Raw genomic sequence first — 25,774 nt, 5'->3', positions numbered from 1 at the left:
GTACACATATGTGCAAATGGACTTGGGAGTCCTCGTGCAGGATTCCCTAAATGTGAACTTGCAGGTTGAGTTGGTAGTGAGGAAAGGGAATGCAATGTTAGCATTCCTTTCAGGGGACTAGAACGTAAAAGCAAGTATGTAATGCTGGAAGGGAAACATTTGGAGTACTGGACCCAATTTAATGAAGAATGTGCTGGTGTCAGGGAGGGTCTAGGAAAGGTTTACAAGAATAATCCAAGGGATGAAAGGGTTAGCATATGAGGAGCATTTTATGGCTCTCAGCTTGTACTCACTGGAGCTTAAAAGAAGAGGGTGGGGGATCTCACTGAAACCTACCAAATATTGAAAGGCCTGGGTGGAGTGAGTATGGAGAGGACATTTCCAGTAGTTAGGAGAAACTCACTCGGGGCGGTGAACCTTTTAGAGAATGTGTCCACATTGGTAATAATGTCCAAAAAAATACTCTCGTGTGTCATGGTCATTTTAAGCAGAGATCAACCATGTGAGACGCTCAGGAAAAAGGATGAGACCTGTTCTTTATTTGTGTATCCATTGTTTCACTATTAATAAAATATAACAGAGACAGATTGAAACAAAGGAAGCATTTTCACAACCTGTTGAAAAGTTGTGTATCTTTTAAAAAGACAATTGAAATATGACAAAATTTCTAAATAGTATTGTTATTGTACCAGATAACAGAAATGAGAATGTGAAATTCTGAGCTTTGGTTTATATTTATAAAAGATTAAGGAGAGGAAAATAATATCTGGCTTGTACTTGGTCATTCTGAGAACTATGCATATCGCACTAGTTTCATTGGGAATCAGAATCAGGTTTATTGTCACTGGCATGCGTCGTGACATTTGTTAACTTAGCAGTTCAATGCAATACAAAATATAGAAGAGGAAGAAAATAATAAATAAATAAATAACGGTATATTTATATTGAATAGATTAAAAATTGTGCAAAAACTGAAATAATATATATTAAAGAAGTGAAGTAGTGTTCATGAGTTTAATGTCCATTTAGGAATTGGAAGGCAGAGAGGAAGAAGCTGTTGCTGAATCGCTGAGTGTGTGCCTTCAGGCTTCTGTACCTCCTGCCTGATGGTAACAGTGAGAAAGGGGCATGCCCTTGGGTGCTTGGGGTCCTTTGTAATGGATGCTGCCTTTCTGAGACACTGCTCCCTGAAGATGTCCTGGGTACTTTGTAGGCTAGTACCTAAGATGGAGCTGGCTAAATTTATAACCTTCTGCAGCTTCTTTTCATTCTGTGTGTTAGGCCCACCCCATACCAGACAGTGATGAAGTCTGTCAAAATGCTCTCCACGGTACAGCTATAGAAGTTTTTGAGTGTTTTTGTTGACATTCAAAATCTCTTCAAACTCCTAATGAAGTATAGTTGCTGTCTTACCTTCTTTATGTTGAGACCAGGTTAGGTCCTCAGAGATCTTGACACCCAGGAACTTGAAACTGCTCACTCTCTCCATTTGTGATCCCTCTATGAGGATTGGTATGTGTTCTTTCATCCTACCCTTCCTAAAATCCACATTCAGCTCTTTTGTCTTACTGACATTGAGTGCAAGGTTGTTGCTGCAAAACCACTCCACTAGCTGGATTTCCTCACTCCGGTACGCTCTCTCTCATTTCTATCTGACATCTTATCAACAATGGTTGTATCATCAGCAAATTTATAGATGGTATTTGAGCTATGCCTAGCCACACAGTCATGGGTATAGAGAGAGTAGAGCAGTGGGCTAAGCACACACCCCTGAGGTGCACCAGTGTTGATCGTCAGTAAGGAGGAGATACTATCACCAATCCGCACAAACTGTGGTCTTCCGGTTAGGAAGTTGAGAACTGCAGAGGGAGGTACAGAGGCCCAGGTTCTGTGACTTATCAATCAGGATTGTGGGAATGATGGTGTTAAATGCTGAGCTATAGTCGATGAACAGCATCCTGACGTAGGTGTTTGTGTTGTCCAGGTAGTCTAAAGCCGTGTGAAGAGTCATTGAGATTGTGACTGCCTTTGACCTATTGTGGCAACAGGCAAATTGCAGTGGGTCCAGGTCCTTGCACCAACCTCTCAAAGCATTTCATCACTGTCGATGTGAGTGCTGCCAGGCAATAGTCAATAAGGCAGCCCACACACTCTTCTTAGACACTGGTATAATTATTGCCTTTTTGAAGCAAGTGGGAACTTCCACCTGTAGCAGTGAGAGGTTGAAAATGTCTTTGTATAGTCCTACCGATTGGTTAGCACAAGTTTTCAAAGCCTGCCAGGTACTCTGTCAGGGCCTTTCGCCTTATGAGGATCCACCTCTTTAAAGATGGTCTAACATCGGCCTCTGAGACAGAGATCACAGGGTCACCTGGTGCAGCAGGGATCGTCACAGCTATGGTTATATTCTCCCTTTCAAAGCGCACATTGAAGGCATTGAGTTCATCTGGTAATGAAGCATCACTGCCTTTCATGCTATTGGATTTCGTTTTGTAGGAAGTAATGTCTTGCAAACCCTGCCAGAATTGTCGTGCATCCGATGTCACCTCTAACTTCATTTGAAATTGTCTCTTCGCCCTTGAAGCAGTCCTCTGCAAATCATACCTGGTTTTCTGGTACCGGCCTGGGTCGCCAGACTTGAATGCTACAGATCTAGCCTTCAGCAGACAATGTACCTCCTGGTTCATCCATGGCTTTTAGTTTGGGAATGTACAGCAAGTCTTTGTAGGCACACACTCATCCACACAAGTTTAAATGAAGTCAGTAACAACTGCAGCATACTCATCCAGGTTTGAAGATGAATCCCTGAATACAGTCCAGACCACCAATTCCAAGCAGTCATGTAAATGTTCTTGTGCTTCCCTTGTCCTATAATTAGACTTAATTAATTTTCTGGCCAAGAAGGATGTCCAACTACGACCTACTCTTTCAGTTTCATCAAAGGGTCATGGCCACAATCTTCTTGAGGCAACACTGGAGATGGAAAGAGCTCATGATGAGAGGTCAACTCCGTCATCAAAACAGCACTTCGTTGGACTCCCGAAGGGCTGAGGAAAGATTTGAGACTAAAGACAACTTGGCGGCATACCATTGAAGAAGCAATGAGGACCCTGAAACACACCCAGGGCACAACAGAGAAGATGGTCAGGGATAGACAGAGATGGAGGATCTTTGTTATTGCCCTAAGCGTGAGCAGCATAACAGGCATTAAGTAAAGAGCACCAAATTTCTTGGTGTTCACCTGATGGAGAATCTCACCTGGTCCCTCAACACCAGCTCCATAGCAAAGAAAGCCCAGCAGCGTCTCTACCTTTTGCGAAGGCTGAGAAAAGTCCATCTCCCACCAACCCCCCCCCATCCTCATCACAGTCTACAGGGGTTGTATTGAGAGCGTCCTGAGCAACTGCATCACTGCCTGGTTCGGAAATTGCACCATCTCGGATCGCAAGACCCTGCAGCAGATCTTGAGGTCAGTTGTGAAGATCATCAGGGTCTCTCTTCCCACCACCACGGACACTTACACTACACGCTGCATCCGCAAAGGAAACAGCATTATGAAGGACCCCATGCACCCCTCATACAATCTCTTCTCCCTCCTGCCGTCTGAGAAAAGGCTCCGAAGCATTCGGGCTCTTATGACCAGACTATGTAACAGTTTCTTCCCCCAAGCTATCAGACTCCTCAATACCCAAAGCCTTGACTGACACCTTGCCCTGCTGTCCTGTTTATTATTTATTGTAATGCCGGTACCGTTTTGTGCACTTTATGCAGTCCAGTGTAGGTCTGTGGTCTAGTATAGCTTTCTCTGTGTTTCTTTTTATTACGTAGTTCAGTCTAGTTTCTTTGTACTGTGTCATGTAAACCATGGTCCTGAAAAACGATGTCTCAGTTTTACTGTGCACTGTACCAGCAGTTATGGTCAAAATGACAATAAAAGTGACTTGACTTGAAGTTGATGACTGAAAACAATGACATGAATATTTAATAATTCAAGACATCAGCATCAGTATATCAAGTGCAACATCTAATTTTAATCAGTTTCAATCAAGACAAGACCATATGTTAACATTAGAATACAAGTCAATTTAAACATGCAATAAAGAAATATATTTTAATTGAATCAGGATAAATACAAAAATGCCCAACCATCACAAAATAAAGTATTGCTGTTTCCTACAAAAAGATGGAAATGCTTATATGTAAAATAAGGGTCTTGCTTCTTAGAAAAATTAGTGTATTTTGTAAATCTAAATGTACCTTTTTTCAATTAATCTCATTATCTATCACATTTATTGTCTGTTTCAGCGTAAAAGAAAATATACTCTTGCCAAATGTAAAAATGCAATCAATAAAGATGCCAGCTAAGGCAGAAAATCTCATATGAAAATAAACAGATCAGTAATTTAATCGATTTTCTTTATTTCTTCCTGTCCCAAGGTTGGGTTCAAATAATGTATCACTCACCAACATCCCTCACCTCGAGGGTGAAATAGCTCAGCCCACAACAGCCTCACTTCAGCCAAAAGTTAACAACTTGAAGCTGCGGAAATGTGGTTTTTGAGAAGAATGATGGCAATATCGTGGAAGGATAGAGTGACATAGAAACATAGAAAATAGGGGCAGGAGTAGGCCATTTGGCCCTTCGAACCTGCACCACCATTCAGTATGATCATGGCTGATCATCCAACTCAGAACCCTGTACCTGCTTTCTCTCCATACCCCCTGATCCCTTTAGCCACAAGGGCTGTATCTAACAAATGAGGAAGAGTTGCGAACAGCTTGAATAAGATGGGAGCCGATGTCATCAATGAGGAAACGGCAACCAGAACGTCTGGGACACATACTGAGGAAAGAGAAGCTTGAACATCTTGCAGTGATAGGAAAAACTGATGGATGACAAAGTCACGATCAACATGAATAACTCACATTCATGAGTTACATCAAGAGATGGACAGGCAAAAGTTTGGAAGAGCTTATTAGAACTTCTCAGGTTAAAGACAGATGGAAGACCATGATTGCCCATGTCATACATCATGGCACATAATGATGACAATAAGATCGCACTGAAAATATTTTCTATTATTTCTAAAATATCACCATCTACAAGTTTTTGCTTTTTACTTCTTCTTATTCTGTTTTTTAAAAAAAGAAGTTATTTTTCATCCCAGATGAACTCCAGTGGAACATCCTTCATTCTTTCTTGGAAAATTTTGTCAAACATCTCAGACTGAGCAACTGTGAAATGATTTTTCCAGTCACCAATTATCCCTGAAAGAAAAAAAAAGAAATGAAGAATCATGTCAAACACAACAACAAAATTGGGAAATTGAGGGAAGCAAATTGTTCAAGATAGCTAATCAATTGAAGAATGCTTTGGTTAAACGTCAAATTATTAAGATTCGTCAGCAGAATGGTGAATTGACAGTTAACCATGATGAGATAAACAAATCTTTTCAAGATGTTTATACCTCCCTGTATCATTCTGAATTCCCTCATGATCATAATACCATGAATGATTTTCTTGGGAAATTGAATTTTCCAAAATTATCATCAGATGACCTTTCAATATTAGAAACTCCTGTTACGGATGCAGAAATTAAAGGGGTTATTTCCTCTTTGAATTCTGGGAAAACACCAGGTCCAGATGGGTATACAGTGGAATTTTTAAAGTGTTTTTCCTCTACTCTTTCTCCTTGGTTAAGCAGGGTTTTTGAAGAAGCAATTAGATTGGGTAAACTGCCAAAATATTTTTATAGAACTTCCATTTCTTTAATATTGAAAAAAGATAAAAACCCTATTGACTGTGCATCCTATAGACCAATATCCTTATTGAATGTAGATTCCAAGATCTTTTCCAAGTTACTGGCGTCCAGGCTGGAGAAGGTATTACCTCAAATTATCTCGGAAGATCAAACTGGTTTTATTAAAAATCTCTATTCTTTTTTCAATGTTAGGAGATTATTGAATATTGTTTATACTCCTTCACGTAGCACCTCAGAATGTCATTTCATTAGGTGTGGAGAAAGCATTTGATAGAGTTGAATGGCCATACTTATTTACTGTGCTTGAGAAGTTTAATTTTAGTCCGACATTCATTTCCTGAATTAAACTGATATATCATACTCCAGCAGCCTCGGTTTTTACTAACAATCAAAGATCTTACTTTTTCATTTATTTCAGGGTACTAGACAAGGCTGTCCTCTTAGTCCATTATTATTTGATATTGCTTTAGAACCTTTGGCAATTGCTATTAGAGAATCACCAAACATTTTTGGCATTACTCATGGGATGGATATACATAAGTTATCATTCTACGCAGATGATTTATTATTATTTATTTCTGATCCTGAGAAATCCATTCCTGCAGTTATATCATTGTTGGCTCAATTTAGTACTTTTTCTGGGTATAAATTAAATCTTAATAAGAGTGAATTGTTTCTTTTAAATAGACAGGTTCCAATTTATGGAAATTTACCTTTTAAATTAGTTAATGACTCTTTTATATACTTAGGGATTAAAATTACTAAAAATTATAAGGAGTTATTTAAGGTTAATTTTTTACCCTTAATTGATCAGGTTAAATGTTTGTTCACTAAATGGTCACCATTATCTTTATCTCTGATAGGTCACATCAATGCTATTAAGATGATTATTTTACCCAAGTTTTTATATATATTTCAAGCGATACCAATTTTTATTCCGAAATTTTTTTTGCTAACGTTGATTCAAAAATTTCTTCATATATATGGCAGAATAAAAATCCTAGATTAGGTAAAAATTATTTACAGAAGGCAAGGAAGGAAGGTGGATTGGCATTGCCTAATTTTAGATTTTATTATTGGGCAGTTAATATCCAATATTTGATATGTTGGTTAAAGGATTGGGATTTATCTTTTAGCCCTCATTGGGTGAACCTGGAAATTAAATAGACAATAGACAATAGGTGCAGAAGTAGACCATTTGGCCCTTCGAGCCTGCACCACCATTTTGAGATCATGGCTGATCAATTACTATCAATACCCAGTTCCTGCCATGTCCCCATATCCCTTTATTCCCCTATCAATAAGATACCTATCTAGCTCCTTCTTGAAAGCATCCAGAGAATTGGCCTCCACTACCTTCCGAGGCAGTGCATTCCAGACCCTCACAACTCTCTGAGAGAAGAAGTTTTTCCTTAACTCTGTCCTAAATGAGCTACCCCTTATTCCCAAACCATGCCCTCTGGTACTGGACTCTCCCAGCATCTGGAACATATTTCCTGCCTCTATCTTGTCCAATCCCTTAAAAATCTTATACGTTTCAATCAGATCCCCTCTCAATCTCCTTAATTCCAGCATGTACAAGCCCAGTCTCTCTAACCTCTCTGCGTAAGACAGTCCAGACATCCCAGGAATTAACCTTGTGAATCTACGCTGCACTTCCTCTACAGCCAGGATGTCCTTCCTTAACCCTGGAGACCAAAACTGTACACAATACTCCAGGTGTGGTCTCACCAGGGCTCTGTACAAATGCAAGAGGATTTCCTTGCGCTTGTGCTCAATTCCCTTTGTAATAAAGGCCAACATTCCATTAGCCTTCTTCACTGCCTGCTGCACTTGCTCATTCACCTTCAGTGACTGATGAACAAGGACTCCTAGATCTCTTTGTATTTCTCCCTTACCCAGCAATACCGTTCAGATAAAAATCTGCCTTCCTGTTCTTACTCCCAAAGTGGATAACCTCACACTTATTCACATTAAACGCCATCTGCCAAGTATCTGCCCACTCACCCAGCCTATCCAAGTCACCCTGAATTCTCCTAACATCCTCATCACATGTCACACTGCCACCCAGCTTAGTATTGTTATGCCTGCAGCCCCCTCCTTTGTGAGAATCGCAAGAGCACTAGTGGGGGTTTCAGTAGACCCAGGAAATGGGAGAGAGACGTGCCGGATGCCTCGTTCCCCAGCGATGCAAAATAACACGACATTGACCATTGTCTCCTGGAGACACCTTTGTGGATTGGGGACTATGCTACGTGCAAGCCCTCGGGCAAAGTGGGCTGGTTGAGAGAGAGATAGCATCATCCCAACCTGATTGACATCTGAGACCCCGTGAGGAAGTATAAAAGAGAGTCTGGGGGAACAACCCCTTCAGACACACCAGAAGAAACGCTAACGATCCCGTAGTAGCGGGAAGCCATTTGAAGGAAGCCACGTGCATTCAGTTCCCTCGCCTGGGAGCCAGTGGCGGGTACCACAGAAATGATTTTCTTGAACAAACAACGGGGAACCAACTTTCCCGATTCAATGGATTTGCTTCATAAAAGACCCGGGCAAGTTTCTTTTCTCACAAATATCTCTCTCTCCACAAGTGAAAACACAGCAGTTCCCAAAGTCTGAAGCCTGCAGGAACTGAGTGACTTTTATATTTCCATCGGACAATATATTATCCCCTAGACAAACGATCGAGCTGTTTCTTATTGATGGTTATTATTATACCTACGCTTTTAGATTGAGTAGTGACGACGTATATTATCTGAATGTTTGTATTAAACTTGTTTTTATGCCCCTTTATAAATAAAGACTTTTAAAAATAGTACCATCAGACTTCAACGGACCTCTCTATCTTTGCTGGTAAGTGACCCAATTACGGGGTACGTAACAGTATCATCAGCAAATTTGCTGATGTTATTTTTTATGCCTTCATCCAAATCGTTAACGTAAATGGTAAACAGCTGTGGTCCCAATACCAAGCCCTGTGGCACCCCACAAGTCATCACCTGCCATTCTGAGAAACACTCATTCACCGCTACCCTTTGCTTTCTATCTGCCAACCAGTTTTCTATCCATGTCAATGCCTTCCCCCCGATGCCCTGAGCTTTGATTTTACCCACCAATCTCCTATGTGGGACCTTATCAAATGCCTTCTGAAAATCGAGGTACACTACATCCACTGGATCTCCCCCATCTAACTTCCTGGATAGAGGGCACAGCCTCAGAATCAAGGGGTGCCAATTTGAAAAAGAAATGCAGAGAAATTTCTTTAGCCAGAGGGTGGTGAATTTGTTGAATTTATTACCACAGGCAGTTGTGGAGGCCAGGTCATTCAGAGTATTTCGTGCAGAGTGTTATGTACCCCTAGGGTTCCTATTTTCTGTGAACAATCACTTTAAAATGTCGGGAGAATGAGACTGACTTTTGGACACTGTTTGAGCTATTACAAAGAGAGTGAGGGAGGTGTCCAATGGGGGGGGGAGAGAGAAGAGAGAAGAGAGAAGAGAGAAGAGAGAAGAGAGAAGAGAGAAGAGAGAAGAGAGAAGAGAGAAGAGAGAAGAGAGAAGAGAGAAGAGAGAAGAGAGAAGAGAGAAGAGAGAAGAGAGAAGAGAGAAGAGAGAAGAGAGAAGAGAGAAGAGAGAAGAGAGAAGAGAGAAGAGAGAAGAGAGAAGAGAGAAGAGAGAAGAGAGAAGAGAGAAGAGAGAAGAGAGAAGAGAGAAGAGAGAAGAGAGAAGAGAGAAGAGAGAAGAGAGAAGAGAGAGAGAGAGAGAGAGAGAGAGAGAGAGAGAGAGAGAGAGAGAGAGAGAGAGAGAGAGACTCCTATGTGTTTTCCATTTCTGCTGGTTCTTTACCCTGTTACGGGGTATGTAGCAAAATTGGGGGCCATCCGGGATTTGAAAAAAATTGTGAGGGAGCTTGTTTGAACTAGACAATAGACAATAGGTACAGAAGTAGACCATTCGGCCCTTTGAGCCTGCACTGCCATTTTGAGATCATGGCTGATCATCTACTGTCAATACCCGGTTCCTGCCTTGTCCCCATATCCCTTGATTCCCCTATCAATAAGATACCTGTCTAGCTCCTTCTTGAAAGCATCCAGAGAATTGACCTCCACTACCTTCTGAGGTAGTGCAATTCACACCCCCACAACTCTCTGGGAGAAGAAGTTTTTCCTTAACTCTGTCCTAAATGACCTACCCCTTAGTCTCAAACCATGCCCTCTGGTACTGGACTCTCCCAGCATCTGGAACATATTTCCTGCCTCTATCTTGTCCAATCCTTTAATAATCTTATATGTTTCAATCAGATCCCCTCTCAATATCCTCAATCCCAGCGTGTACAAGCCCAGTCTCTCTAACCTCTCTGCGTAAGACAGTCCAGACATCCCAGGAATTAACCTTGTGAATCTACGCCTCACTTCTTCTACAGCCAGGATGTCCTTCCTTAACCCTGGAGACCAAAACTGTACACAATACTCCAGGTGTGGTCTCACCAGGGCTCTGTACAAATGCAAGAGGATTTCCTTGCTCTTGTACTCAATTCCCTTTGTAATAAAGGCCAACATTACATTAGCCTTCTTCACTGCCTGACTGCCTGCTGCACTTGCTCATTCACCTTCAGTGACTGATGAACAAGGACTCCTAGATCTCTTTGTATTTCTCTCTTACCTAACTCTACACCATTCAGATAATAATCTGCCTTCTTGTTCTTACTCCCAAAGTGGATAACCTCACACTTATTCACATCAAACATCATCTGCCAAGTATCTGCCCACTCACCCAGCCTATCCAAGTCACCCTGAAATCTCCTAACATCCTCATCATATGTCACACTGCCACCCAGCTTAGTATCATCAGCAAATTTGCTGATGTTATTCTCAATGCCTTCATCTAAATCGTTGATGTAAATTGTAAACAGCTGTGGTCACAATACTGAGCCCTGTGGCACCCCACTAGTCACCACCTGCCATTCTGAGAAACACCCATTCACCGCTACCCTTTGCTTTCTATCTGCCAACCAGTTTTCTATCCATGTCAATGTCTTCCCCCCAATGCCATGAGCTTTGATTTTACCCACCAATCTCCTGTGTGGGACCTTATCAAATGCCTTCTGAAAATCGAGGTACGCTACATCCACTGGATCTTCCCCATCTAACTTCTTGGTTACATCCTCGAAAAACTCCAACAGATTAGTCAAGCATGATTTGCCCTTGGTAAATCCATGCTGGCTTGGCCCAATCCTATCACTGCTATCTAGATATGCCACTATTTCATCCTTAATAATGGACTCTAGCATCTTTCCCACCACCGATGTCAGGCTGACAGGTCGATAGTACTCTGTTTTCTCCCTCCCTCCTTTCTTAAAAAGTGGGATAACATTAGCCATTCTCCAATCCTCAGGAACTGATCCTGAATCTAAGGAACATTGGAAAATGATTACCAATGCATCCGCAATTTCCAGGGCCACCTCCTTTAGTACCCTAGGGTGCAGACCATCTGGACCTGGGGATTTGTCAGCCTTCAGTCCCATCAGTCTTCTCAACACTGTTTCCTTCCGAATGTCAATCTGTTTCATTTCCTCTGTTACCCTATGTCCTTGGCCCATCCATACATCTGGGAGATTGCTTGTGTCTTCCTTAGTGAAAACAGATCTAAAGTACTCATTAAATTCTTTTGCCATTTCTCACTTTCCCATAATAATTTCACCCAATTCATTCTTCAAGGGCCCAATATTGTTCCTAACTATCTTCATTCTCTTCACATACCTAAAAAAGCTTTTGCTATCCTCCTTTATATTCCTGGGTAGCTTGCATTCGTACCTCATTTTTACTCCCCGTATTGCCTTTTACTTAAGTGCTGTTGTTCCTTAAAAACTTCCCAATCATCTGTCCTCCCACTCACCTTAGCTCTGTCATACTTCCTTTTTTTTAATGCTATGCAATCTCTGAATTCCTTTGTCAACCACTGTGGCCCCTTTCCCCCCTTTGAATCCTTCGTTCTCCGGGGGATGAACTGATTTTGCACCTTGTGCATTATTCCCAAGAATACCTGCCATTGCTGTTCCACTGCCTTTTCTGCTAGGATATCCGTCCAGTCAACTTTGGCCAGCTCCTCCCTCATGGCTCCATAGTTTCCCCTGTTCAACTGCAACACTGACACCTCCGAACTGCCCTTATCCTTCTCAAATTGCAGGTAAAAACTTATAATATTATGATCACTACCTCCTAATGGCTCCTTTACTGCAAGATCGCTTATCAAATCCTGTTCATTACATAACACTAAATCCAGAATAGTCTTGTCCCTGGTCAGCTCTCGTACAAGCTGTTCCAAGAATGCATCCTGTAGGCACTCTACAAACTCCCTATCCTGGGGTCCAGCACCAATCTGATTCTCCCAGGTCACCTGCATGTTGAAATCCCCCATTGATTGGGGAAAATCTCTTATTTGATTTGGTTGAGTGGGAGGATCATGGGAACCTGGAATTTGAAACTGGGACTGGTGTTGAATGCCTAGAAGAGGCAGCTGTCCTGTTTGCTTATGTTCAGGTTGTTGAAGCACCTGTGGATTCACAGGGCACTAAACCTTGTGTTGAGACTCAGTTAAGGACTTCTAGTAAGATGGCGATTGTTTAGTTGCTTCAAACTTTTGCTCCTTTACATTTCTTACCTTCACACTATGTGTCTCCCTTTTTAAACCTTAGTTTGTTATTCTGTCTGTTTTTTCTTACCTGCCTGCGAATACGTCTATTTTACAATGGCTACAAAAAATTCTAAATCCTGGAAAAAAGAAACTCCCACGTCTTTGTCTGCCGAGATTGTCTCTATCCTGGAACAGAATCGACAAGACATTTTAACTGATGTCAGGACTGAATTCAGAGCCTCTATCAGTCAGCTTGAGTCAAAATTGGATCAGATTAACACCAGAGTGGACGATCAAGCCGAACATTTATCTCGCATCGACCTAACCTCTGAAGGTTTAAAACACCACGTTCAGCATTTGGAAACTCCCTGTTCCAACTTAACGGAGCAAAACAGCAAACTTATTTCCAAAATGGCTGATCTCAAAAATTGGAGCAGGTGCTGCAATTTGCGAATTCTCCGTTTGCCAGAGGCCACTGAAATGGGTTCCCCCATTGAAATTTTCTCTTCTTTTCCCTGTGATATTTTTGGGAAAGAATTTCTCCCGACTCCACCTGACCTAGAAAGAGCTCACAGAATTTATGTCCCTTGAGCTGTTTTGGGTTCTAGAGCACGACCAGTTATCCTGTGTTTCCATCATTATCAGGTGAAAAACCGTTTGATTATGGAGGCATGCCGAAGAGGCACACTGACTTTCCGAAATAATACCATTCATATCGTGGAAGACTATGCTCCCCAGGTTCTGAAGATGCGTGCCAAGTTCAAAGGCATTATGAAAGAGCTTTTTAATCGTGAATTCAAACCTTCCCTTTGCAATCCTGCCGATCTTCGAATTACGCTTATTACTGGAGAATATAAGTGGTTTAAGTCAGTTAGAGAGGCTGAGATGTTTGTTGGAAATCTTCCAGCCATCTTGACTTCTTTGGACCCGGTTTGACTTCCTAAAATGGCTGATGAGTATTTCTTGAATTAAAGTCTTTTTTGCGAACTCAGACTCTATTTGAATAATTTAGTCCTTAACTACTGAGAACCTAAGGGTTTTAGTTTGTCTCTCCTTGGACTGTGTGATTTTCTTAAATAGATTATTTAAATTAATGTTTTCCTGTGGACTTAGATTTCATTTGTGTAATTTAGTTTACTTTTGAATAACTTTAACTATAGAGAACTACAACTGGTCTTAATTTATTTGGGAGGCTTAGAGTTTTTTATTGAAGGTCTCCCTTTCAATTTACTGTATAAGACCTGCCTTTTTTTAAAACAGCTGATATGTACTCTCTTTAAATATAGAATTTCCCCCTTTTGTTCCCCCTTTTACCCTTTTTTTTCAAATTTTCATAGTTTCTCGCGGGTAGATTAGTTCTTGATTATTATTTTGTATTAAGTTTTATATCCTTTCTGATGAAGTTGTTCCTATTTGTAATTTTGATTTGTTAAATTAGTTAGTATCTGCTATATTATTTACACGGAGCTTATGTTAATGTTACGGAACTGGAAGTTGGTTTTTGGGGTGTCCTATTTTTTGTAGAGCTAGCTGCTTTTTTGGGTAGCCATCTAGTTTTGGGTTGTGAGGGTGGGGTGGATTCTCCAGTACCAACACTATCTATTGTTTTTTTTGTTTTTCCTTGTTATCTAGGACATGTCTAAGTCCTGATTTTATTGATTTATGTTGATATTTTTGCTTCCAAACTGTTATTGCAATGTTTGATCTTATATATGCCTACTGCCTTTTACGTCTTAACAATTGATAATGGTTAGTCCATTGAAAGTTGTGAGCTGATATGTAAAGGGATTGAATCACCCTGTTAAAAGAAGAAAGGTCTTCTCCCATATTAAACAACTCAAAGCTGACATTGCTTTCCTGCAAGAAACTCATATTCGCAGTTTCGATAATTCTCGGCTTATGTCAAAGTGGATGGGTCAACATTTTCATTCATCCTTCCAGGCCAAATCTGGGGGGGGGTTCCATTCTTATCAACTCAAATGTTCCTTTTGAACTACATAGTAAGATATCTGACACAACTGGCCATTTTATTATTGTTTCTGGCAAATTATATAATACTAAGGTAGTACTAGCTAACCTGCATGCTCCCAATTCTGATGACGTTAATTTTTTTGAACGCTTTTTTTCCTCATTACCAGATCTGAACCTATATTCTCTTATATTGGGTGGTGACTTTAACTGCTGGTTAGATCCAACTTTGGATCAATTGTCCCCTGTTACTAGATTACCTACTTAATCTGCTTTAGCTATTTTCTTTTTTCTTTCTAACTATGGTATCTCTGATATATGGCATTTCCTTCATCCTACTGAGAGAGAACATTCCTTTTTTTCACATGTTCATCATACCTTTACTAGAATTGACTGTTTCTTAATTGATAATCAACTTATTTCATTTGTTCATTCTTGTGACTATCAGAGTTTACTGATCACTGATCATGCCCCAGTCACTTTGTCTCTAAAATTTCCTGGTCTCCCTCAAAGGAATAAACATTGGTGCTTTAACCCGACTTTATTATCGGATTTTGTAAAATTTATTAAGGACCAGATAACTTTTTTCCAAAACACTAATACATCTTCTGAAATTTCATCCCAGATTGTCTGGGATGCTATGAAAGTATATTTGAGGGGTCAAATAATTTCATATACAGCAAATTTTAATAGAAAGTCCCATTCAGAGTGATTAGACCTGATTAATCAGATTAAAGAATTAGATCAAATATATGCTCAGACTAAAAACCCCGAATTATATAAGAAGCGTGTAGAACTCCAAACTAAATTTGACCTTCTCTCTACTCAACCAGTTGAACATCAACTTCTTGAAAGTAAGAGTTGCTTTTATATTCATGGTGACAAATCCGGCAAGTTTGTAGCTAATCAGTTGAGACGTTCTAAAGCTAAACAACATATGACAAAGATCCAGAAGGAGAACGGGGATATTACATCAAATCACTCAGAAATTAATGACTTATTTAAGAATTTTTATTCTCGGCTTTATTCCTCCGAATCCCTGAATGAGAATATTTCTGTTGACCTTTTTTTAAATAGCTTGAATACTCCTTCGATTTCATCTCATTCTAAAGCAAAACTTAATGAGCCTATATCATTAGAAGAAATATCTTTTGCAATCTCTGCACTGTCGTCAGGCAAATCTCCTGGTCTTGATGGGTTCCCCATAGAATTTTATAAATCATTCTCTTTACTTCGTTCACCTCGGCTACTCTCAGTACTAGCTGATTCGTTTAATTATGGTAAATTGCCACCCTCATTTAATGAGGCATGTATTATTCTTTTATTTAAACGGGCAAAGATCCAACAGAGTGCTCCGCTTACGGGCCGATTTCTTTGCTTAATGTTGATGTTAAAATTTTGGCCAAAGTTTTGGCTCATAGATTAGAAACTGTTATACCCTCTGTTATTTCTGATGATCAAACTTGTTTTATTAAAAATTGTCTTCCTTTTTTTAACATATGCCGTTTATTTAATATTTTATACTCACCTTCAACTGGGACTCCTGAATGCGTTATCTCTCTCGATGCGGAGAAAGCGTTGGATCGTATAGAGTGGAACTAACTCTTTGCAGTTTTAGAAAAATTTGACCTCCGTCGAAGTTTTATCTCTTGGATCAAATTACTATATCTATGTCTTACCGCCTCTGTTTTGACTAATTCGCAGCAATCCCAGTTGTTTAACCTTAAACGTGGCACCTGTCAAGGATGCCCCTTAAGTCCCTTTCTTTTTGATTTGGCTGTAGAGCCTCTGGCAATTGCATTCCGAAGTTGTCCTGAATTGACGGGGATCTGGAGGGGGGGGTGTTGAGCATAAAGTTTCTCTTTATGCTGATGATCTATTACTTTTTCTTTCAAATCCATCCACATCCTTACCTCCAATGTTTTCACTTCTTGATCAATTTAGCCAGTTCTCTGGCTATAAACTTAATTTACATAAGAGTGAACTTTTTCCAATTAATAAAGAAGCACAAGTATTAGTATTTCATGACCTCCCCTTTAAAGTAGTTGATAAACAATTTACCTATCTTGGTATTACAAGGAATTTTATGGATCTTTTTCGTGAAAATTTTGCCAATCTTTTCTACTCTACAAAACAGAGTTTGTCACAATGGTCACCTTTATCTACGTCCTTGGTAGGTCATGTTAATGTTATTAAAATGTATGTTCTCCCTAAATTTTTATACTTATTTCAATTTATTCCAATTTTTATTTCTAAAACCTTTTTTGATTCCTTAGACTATTATTTTGTCCTATCTGTGGAAGGGTAAGCGTTCCAGAATTAACAAAACTTACCTTCAAAAATCTAAAAAAGAGGGCGGCATGGCCTTACCTAATTTCCATCTATACTACTGGGCAGCTAACATTCGTTGTCTTATCTTCTAGTCTTTTTTCCATCGCCAGTCTGACTGCCCTAAATGGGTAGCAATGGAGCTGAAATCCACAAAGGATCTATCTACCTCTGCACTTCTTGGATCTGCACTCCCTAGTAGTTTGCCTAGACTAATTGTTAATCCTCTTGTTAGACATACTCTGTGAATGTGGGCCCAGTTTAGGAAATTTTATGGTTTCTATGGTTTTTCCCTTTCTAGTCCTATTTTACATAATCATCTTTTTCTACCTTTATGCATGATTCAACATTTTATGATTGGTATAGAAAGGACATTAGGTATTTTGAAGATCTTTTCATTGATAATCACTTTGCATCTTTTCAACAGTTCTCTGCAAAGTTTAATCTATCTAATGCCCATTTCTTTAGATATCTCCAAATTAGACACTTCATTAATCCTTCCCTGAGATACCCGAGAAAAATGCTATGGACTTGTTTCTTTCTATTAATCAATTGTGTAAAGGTTTAATATCTTTTATTCATGATAAATTAGTATCCTTACGATGCGCCCCTTTGGATAAAATCAGAATGGCTTGGGAGCATGACTTAAATATCCCTTTATCTGATGAGGTTTGGGACTAGATTCTCAAGTCAGTTAACTCAACTTCTCTTTGTGCTCGCCACTGTCTTTTACAGTTTAAGATTGTTCATAGGGTTCATATGTCCAAATCTAAATTACCTCGATTTTATCCTAATATCAGTCCTCTCTGTGATAAATGCAAAAGTAGCGAGGCTTCTCTCATTCATATGTACTGGACCTGTCCTAGTCTAGAGAAATTTTGGAGAGATGTTTTCTTAACTTTATCCTGTATTCTGAATCGCCACTTAGAACCTAACCCTTTAACTGCTCTTTTTGGTTTCTTGGCTGAGACAGATATACGTTTGAGTTTGACTAAACGTCGAATATTATCTTTTGCTTCTCTCCTGGCTAGACGTCTAATTCTTCTTAGATGGAGAGATGTTGCCCCACCCATGCACACTCAATGGCTTAACGATATTATGTCCTGTTTAGATCTTGAAAAAATTCATTATTCAATTCTTAATTCAGACATAAAGTTTCCTAAGGTCTGGGGACCTTTTATTGAGTATTTTCATAACTTTCCTTTTGACTAAGTTTTCTTTTTCAGTCCCTTGCTTTCAGCTTTTTTTTTGGGTAGTAGGCATTATTATCTTCTGTTTTTAATTCTATTTACAGTTTTGGGGGCTTGAATGTTTCTGGAGTTTTTTTTCTTGCGGGGGTTGGGGTGGATACTAACTTTACACGACTTCAATTTGGGTGCTTTTTCAATTGTTATATTCTGTATTATATTACCATTGTATGTTTATCTTGCACTGTATTAATTTCCTATTTTGTTCTTGGGGTTTTTTTTGTAATGCTGTAAAAAATGCATAAAAAATCAATTTAAAAAAAAAGAGACTCAGTTAAGGTCTGAGGTGTGTGACTTGGGTAAAAAGGAATGCAGTCCTTTCGTGTCAGATGGACTTGGTTAGTGAGTAAGGGGTTAACCCTGGCACCAGTGGAAATTGAGGATTCTCAATCACTTGTATTAATTGGTGATGAAATGAAAACTGGTGAGGAGAATTTTATTGAAGATATTGGGAACAGTGTTGTTACTGGTTTTTTGAATAAAGTACTTGTGAAGTCTGGATTGGTTTCAAGACCTTTGCTGAAAAAAACAGCTCTCCCAGATGCGGAGACAGTACATGCTGATTTGTTAAACTATATTTTAGAATTTAAAGAGAAACAAGTTGGTGATGTTGTTCAAGTTTTTGATATAGAGAGACCATCGGCAGGTGTTATTATGGAAACATTTGGAATTAAAGTTCTTGAAGATAAAATTAATGACTTGCTTGAAATTAATGAGTTGTTTGGAAGTTCAGCAAATGGGCTTAGTTTAGAAAACATTGGTGATAAGCTAGCACTTGGGCAGGGTAAAGTTCAGGTTGTCCTTGAAAGCTATGTTGGAGCTGATCATGTGATGGTTAAGTGTTCTGTTTTGAAGTGGACAAGGGACAATGGTTAACCAAAGGCCACTTTGAATAACAGGATCTGGTTTTTCAGGAGCTTGACTTTTTTTTGTAACAAAGCATGTGAAAAATAAAGACAATATCATGGCAGCGACACACACAAAATACTGGTGGAACGCAGCAGGCTAGGCAGCATCTGTAGGGAGAAGCACTGTCGACGTTTCAGGCCGAGACCCTTCGTCAGGACTAACTGAAAAGAAAGATAGTAAGAGATTTGAAAGTAATGGGGGGAGGGGGAAATGCGAAATGATAGGAGAAGACCGGAGGGGGTGGGATGAAGCTAAGAGCTGGAAAGGTGATTGGCGAAAGTGATAGAGAGCTGGAGAAGGGAAAGAAACATGGGACGGGAGGCCTCGGGAGAAAGAAAGGGGGAGGGGAGCACCAGAGGGAGATGGAGAACAGGCAGAGTGATGGGCAGAGAGAAAAAAAAACTAAAAGTGTCAGGGGTGGGGTAAGAAGGGGAGGAGGGGCATTAAAGGAAGTTAGAGAAGTCAATGTTCATGTCATCAGGTTGGAGGCTACCCAGCCGGTATATAAGATGCTGTTCCTCCAACCTGAGTGTGGCTTCATCTTGATCGTAGAGGAGGCCATGGATAGACATATCAGAGTGGGAATGGGACGTGGAATTAAAATGTGTGGCCACTGGGAGATCCTGCTTTCTCTGGCGGACAGAGCGTAGGTGTTCAGCAAAATGGTCTCCCAGTCTGTGTCGAGTCTCACCAATATACAAAAGGCCACACTGGGAGCACCAGCCGCAGTATACCACACTGGCCGACTCACAGGTGAAGTGTCGCCTCACCTGGAAGGACTGTTTGGGGGCCTGAATGGTGGTGAGGGAGGAAGTGTAAGGGCAGGTGTAGCACTTGTTCCGTTTACAAGAATAAGTGCCAAGTGGGAGATCAGTGGGAAGGGATGGGGGAGACGAATGGACAAGGGAGTTACGTAGGGAGCGATCCCTGCAGAAGGCAGAAAAAGGTGGGGGGAGAGAAAGATGTGTTTGGTAGTGGGTTCCCATAGGAGGTGGCAGAAGTTACGGAGATTGCAAGGATATTGGTCCCCCTGTAGTTCAGGTGTAACCCGTCTCTCTTGTACAGGTCCCATCTGCCCCAGAAGAGGTCCCAATGATCCTGAAATATGAAACCCTGCCCCCTACACCAGTTCCTCAGCCATGTGTTCATTCTCCAGAGCATCCTATTCTTACCCTCACTGACACATGGCACAGGTAGCAATCCTGAGATTACCACCCTCGAGGTCCTGCTTTTTAACTTCCTACTAGCTTAACAAGCTATGAGCCCATGGTATTACAGGAAGGTCTATAGCATGGATAAAGCAGTGGCTGTTTGGCAGGAGACAAAGAGTGGGAGTAAAGGGAACCTGTTCTAGTTGGCTGCCGGTGACTAGTGGTGTTCGACAGGGGTCTGTTGGGACAGATTCCTTTTATATAATGTGTCAATGATTTGGAATTGATAGCTTTGTTGCAAAGTTCACAGGTGATGTGAAGATAGGTGGAAGGGCAGGTAGTTTTGAGGAAGAAGTGAGGCTACAAAAAGATTTAGACAGATTAGGGAATGGGCAAAGAAATGGCAGATGGAATACAGCGTTGGGAAGAGCATGGTCATGCGGTTTGGTAGAAATAATGAAAGTTTGATTATTTTTGAATGGAGAGAAAATACAACATTCAGTAGGTTTCAATGAGATCCCCCCCCCCACCCCCGCATTCTTCTAAATTCCAGTGAGTACGGGTCTAAAGCTGCCAAATGATCTTCAGATGTTAAATCCTCCATTTCTGGAATCATCCTCATGAACCTCCTCTGGACTCTCTCCAATGACGCCACATGCTTTCTGAGAAATGGGCCCAAAACTGTTGACTATATTCCAAGTGCGGCCTAACTAGTGTCTTATAAAGTCTCAGCGTTATCTCCTTGCTTTTATATTCTATTCCCATTGAAATAAATGCCAACATTGCATTTGCCTTCTTTACCACAGACTCAAACTGTAAATTAACCTTCTGGGAGTCTTGCAAGAGGTCTCCTAAGTCCCTTTGCACCTCTGAAGTTTGAACCTTCTCCCCATTTAGATATAGTCTGCACCATTGTTCCTTTTAACAAAATGCATTATCATACATTTCCCAACACTGCATTCCATCTGCCACTTTTTTTAGCCATTCTTCCAATTTGTCTAAGTCCTGCTGCAATTGCATTGCTCCCTCAGCACTACCTACCCCTCTACCTACCTTCATATCATCTGCAAACTTTGCCAGAAATCCTTCAATTCCATTATCCAAATCATTGACAAGCAATGTGAAAAGTAATAGTCCCAATACTGAACCCTGAACACCACTAGTCACTGACAGCCAACCAGAAAAGGCCCTTTTTATTCCCAGTTGCAGCCTCCTGCCTGTCAGCCATTCCTCTATCCATGTCAGTATCTTTCCTGTAACACCATAGGATTTGATCTTGTTAAGCAGCCTCATGTGTGGCACCTTATCAAATGCCTTCTGAAAACCCAAGTAAATGACATCCACAACCTCTCCTCTGCCCACCCTACTTGTTACTTCCTCGAAGAACTCTAACAAATTAGGAAAGATTTTCTTTTACAAAAACCATGCTGACTTTCACTTATTTTATCTCCTTAGTCTTCAAGTACCTCAAAACCTCATCCTTAATAATAGATTCCAACACTTTCCCAACTACTGAGGTTAGGCTAACTGGCCTATAATTTCCTTTCTTTTGTCTTCCACGCTTCTTAAAGAGTGAAGTGACATTTGCAATTTCAGTCCTCTGGGACCATGCCAGAATTAAGTGATTCTTAAAAGATCATGACTGATGAATCTGTTATCTCTTCAGCAACGTCTCTCAGGACTCTGGGATTTAGTCCACCTGGTCCAGGTGACTTATCCACCTTAAGACCTTAAGACCTTAAGACCTTTGAGTTTGCCTAGCACCTTTGTAATAGCAATGGCACTCACTCCTGCCCCCTTACACTCATGGGCATCTAGCACACTGCTAGTGTCTTGCACAGTGAAGATAAATGCAAAATAACCATTAGGTTCACCTGCCATTTCTTTGTCCCCCATTACTACCTCAGCAGCATCATTTTCCAGTAATTCAATATCAACTCCCACCTCCCTTTTACTCTTTAGAAAACTGAAAAAACTTATGGTATCCTGCTTTATATTATTGGCTAGTCTATCTTCATATTTCATCTTTTCCCTTCTTGTAGCTTTTTTAGTTGTCTTTTGTTGGATTTTAAAAGCTTCCCTATCATCCAATTTCGCACTCACATTTGCTACCTTATATGTCCTTTATTTGGCATTCATGCAGTCCTTAACTTTCCTTGTCAGCCACAGTTGTCTACTCCTACCATTTGAGAACAACTTCTGTGAGATGTATCTATCTTGAACCTTGCAAAGTATTCCCAGAAACTTCAGCCATTTCTGGTCTGCCATTATATCTGCCAGTATTCTCCTCCAATCCACCCGGACAAGCTCCTCTCTCAAGTCTCTGTTATTCTCTTTATTCTATTGTGATACCGATACATGTGTCCTATGCTTCTCCCTCTCAAATTGCAGTATGAATTCAATCATGTTACAATCACTACCTCCTAAAGATTCCTTTACATTAAAATGATTAATAAAACCTGGATTATTACAGAACACCCAATCTAAGATGGCATTTCCCCAAGTAGGCTCAAACAGAAGCTCCTCTCAAAAGCCATCTCGTAGGCATTCACCAAATTCCCTCTCTTGTGATCCAACACCAACTTGATTTTCCCAATCCCCTTGCATATTAAAGTCCCTCATTACAATTATGTCATTATCTTTATTACATGCCTTTTCCAGCTCCCTTTGCAATCACAACTCCACATCCTGGCTACTATTTGGAAGCCTATATATGTTTCCCATAATTTTTTTTTACCCTTGCAGTTTCTTAACTGCAGCCACAAAGATTCAACATTCTCTGACCCTATGTCAATTCTTTCTAAAGATGTAATTCCATCTCTCACCAACAGAGCTACACCACCGCCTATGCCTTCCTGCCTGTCCTTTCAATGTTAACCTCCCAACTATGGCCTCTTTCAGCCATGATTCAGTGATGTCCGCAATGTCATACAACCAATCACCAATTGCTCCACATTAAGGTGGAGTTCGTCCACCTTATTCCAAATGCTGTGTGCATTTAAATACAACGCCTTCAGTCCTGCATTCTTTGTCCTTTTGAATTTTGCCTCTGTTGTACAATTTAACTCTTTGCTCTGTCTGCATTTGCACCCAATCACTGGCTCGCCCTTTCTTACATTCATGTTACACCCATCATCTACTTATCTGAGAAAGGATGTGCTGAAACTGGAGAGGGAGAGGGTTCAAAGAAAGTTCAGGGAAATAAACCCAGGGTTAAATGGCTTGTCGTATGAAGTGCGTTTTATGGCTCTGGGCCTAAATTCACTAGAAATCAGAAGAATGAGGGGTGACCTCATTGAAACCTGTTGAATGGTGAAAGGCCTTAATAGAGATGAAGGGGAGAGGATGTTTCTGTTGGTGAGTGAATCAAAGACCAGAGGACAGAGCCTCAGAACAGAGCAGCATCCTTTTAGAATGGAGATACGAAGGCATTTCTTTAACCAGAGAATGGTGAATCTGTGGAATTCTTTGCCATAGTAGCTGTGGAGGCCTAGATTTCATTTTTTTAGATATTTACAGATTAGGAATTTCTTAAATACTGTACTTCCTACCTTTCCAAATCTTGAGTCTTTGGGTATTTTGGAGAATTTGTTAGAACTAAATCCTTCTCAGAAAGGTGTAATATCAAAACTCTACAATATAATTATGAAAATACATTCAGAGTCCTTCTGTAAGATTAAAAATGATTGGGAAAGAGAGCTTTACCTTACTATCCCTATTGAAAATTGGGATAAAATTCTTCAATTTATCATCTATATGTGCTAAACATTCATTAATTCAGTTTAAAGTTGTGCATAGGGCTCATATGTCTAAGGATAAATTGGCTCATTTTTATTCCTATATAAATCCTATTTGTGACAGATGTCATTCTGAGAAAGCGTCTTTAACTCATATGTTTTGGTCATGTCCGCTTTTGAAAGAATATTGGAAAGACATTTTTGATATTATTTCCACGGTATTGAACATTGATTTACAACCTCATCCTATTACAGCAATTTTTGGTTTACCAATGATGGACTCAATCCATTTATCATCTTCTGCTTGTCAAATGATTGCATTTCTTACATTAATGGCTAGAAGATCTATTTTGTTGAATTGGAAAGAAATTAATCCCCCTACCGTATTTTATTGGCTTTCTCAAACCATGTTATGTCTAAATTTGGAGAAAATTGTAAGTGTTGTATTTGACACTTCTATTAAATTTGAAAAGACATCGAGACCATTTATTCAATATTTTCATATGATGTAATGAAACCCTGTTCCAAACCTATTCGTTTTTCCAGTTTTGATTATACATATGTTGAGAGGATTGGAGTTGGCGACACTGATGATTTTGTATTCTTTTTATAGATGTTATAAACAGCCCATTTTTAAAAATTATTATTTTTTTCTCTTTTTTCTTTTTTTCTCTTTATTAGTTATTAGGTTGTTAGATTAGTTTTTTCTAGCATAATTTTTTTTCTTTTTCTCTTTTTTGTTTTTTTTAAATATATATTATGATATAACCTAGTTTTGCTTTGTTTATGTTATTTGTATCATTCATGATTTGGGAAGACTTAGTTATATTGTAACTATTGCTTGTGTATCCTCTCATGTTTAGCATAAATTTGTAAGTTTGTAATTCCAATATATATTGATAATAATAATAATATTGAAAAAAGAAAAAAGATAGCACCTGCAGCAATGTATCTACGCCAATAAAAACAGAAAATATTGGAAAAATCCATCAAGTCAGACAGAATTGTGGGAAGAGAATCAGTTAATGTTTCAGATTGGATATTTTTATCAACTTGCATCGACTTGGATTTGTCAATTCAAAAGCAATCTTATTTTATATAGAGATCTATTGCAGACCCGGTCTTTAGGACCCAACGAGCTATACCACCCAGTAACCTACCTACTTTAATCACATGACAATTTACAACCAATCAGTCTAATAACTGGTACATTGTTGGACTGTGGGAGGAAGCTTCCAGGTAAGATGACATGCATTTGGTAGCAGTGGCTTTTACTGGGCCAACAAAAGGTGCTACTGCGGTATTTAAATATATTTTTAATGATGGCATGATCCTGCTATACATGAAGAAATTAAAGTACTGCAGGTGTACGCCATCAGTGAGTTGCTCACTGGTGGAGAAAGTGAAGGAGCTGCACATCGTGCTGCTGCCCGAGTTGAAGGAGGCATACAGGCTAATAATGATTGACCATCTTGGTCACTTTCCTTAGGGCAAGATGCTTTTGGACATTGTTAAACCGGTGTGCCACAAGTTTGATTCACTTATTTATTGACTATGAGCAAGGGTGAACAGTCGTGTGTGGCCTTGGTCGTAGCAAGGACTAGGCCTCAAGCCGTGGTGTCACCTGTTTACAGCCTGGGACAGAGGCGTTGGAGTCACTGACTGCAATTTTGCCTTATCAGCTGCTTGTTCTTCCTGACAGACTGACTGTGTACTGTATCTAGTTGTATACCACCTGCCCCAACCTGAGCCCTGTCACTCTGGTTCCCATCCCTCTACCAAAATGGAAATAAATAGAGAGGGCAATATTTATAGAGGATAAATTAACATTGAAGATAAATATTGAGGGCGAAGATATAAAAAGCAGGTTGTCCAGATGGCCAGCCATTTTAATTCTAATCCCCATTCCCATTCCAACATGTCGGTCTGTGGTAACTTCTACTTTACAAAAAGACGACTTGACAATTTGATGGCCAAAAGAACATCTTTATCGGGGACAGCAAATGATATTTACAATATAGAGGCTTCCAGGTACCTCAT

General features: G+C 39.9%; 1 protein-coding gene across 2 annotated transcripts in view; it reads right to left on the bottom strand.

Annotated features, from left to right (window-relative positions):
• Positions 1 to 4,011: 4,011 nt before the first annotated feature.
• LOC132400452 (amine sulfotransferase-like) overlaps positions 4,012 to 25,774 on the bottom strand; it is a 68,113-nt gene continuing 46,350 nt past the window's right edge. For both annotated transcript variants that reach the window (XM_059981431.1, XM_059981433.1), the window contains one exon: positions 4,012 to 5,268. In XM_059981431.1, the coding sequence (XP_059837414.1) occupies positions 5,153 to 5,268 (116 nt within the window). In that variant the 3' untranslated portion in view covers positions 4,012 to 5,152. The remainder of the gene's footprint in view (positions 5,269 to 25,774) is intronic.

The sequence above is a fragment of the Hypanus sabinus genome, chromosome 10, assembly GCF_030144855.1.
Source record: "Hypanus sabinus isolate sHypSab1 chromosome 10, sHypSab1.hap1, whole genome shotgun sequence".
NCBI classification, from domain to species: Eukaryota; Metazoa; Chordata; class Chondrichthyes; order Myliobatiformes; family Dasyatidae; genus Hypanus; species Hypanus sabinus.
This window is presented reverse-complemented; position numbering and strand designations above follow the sequence as displayed.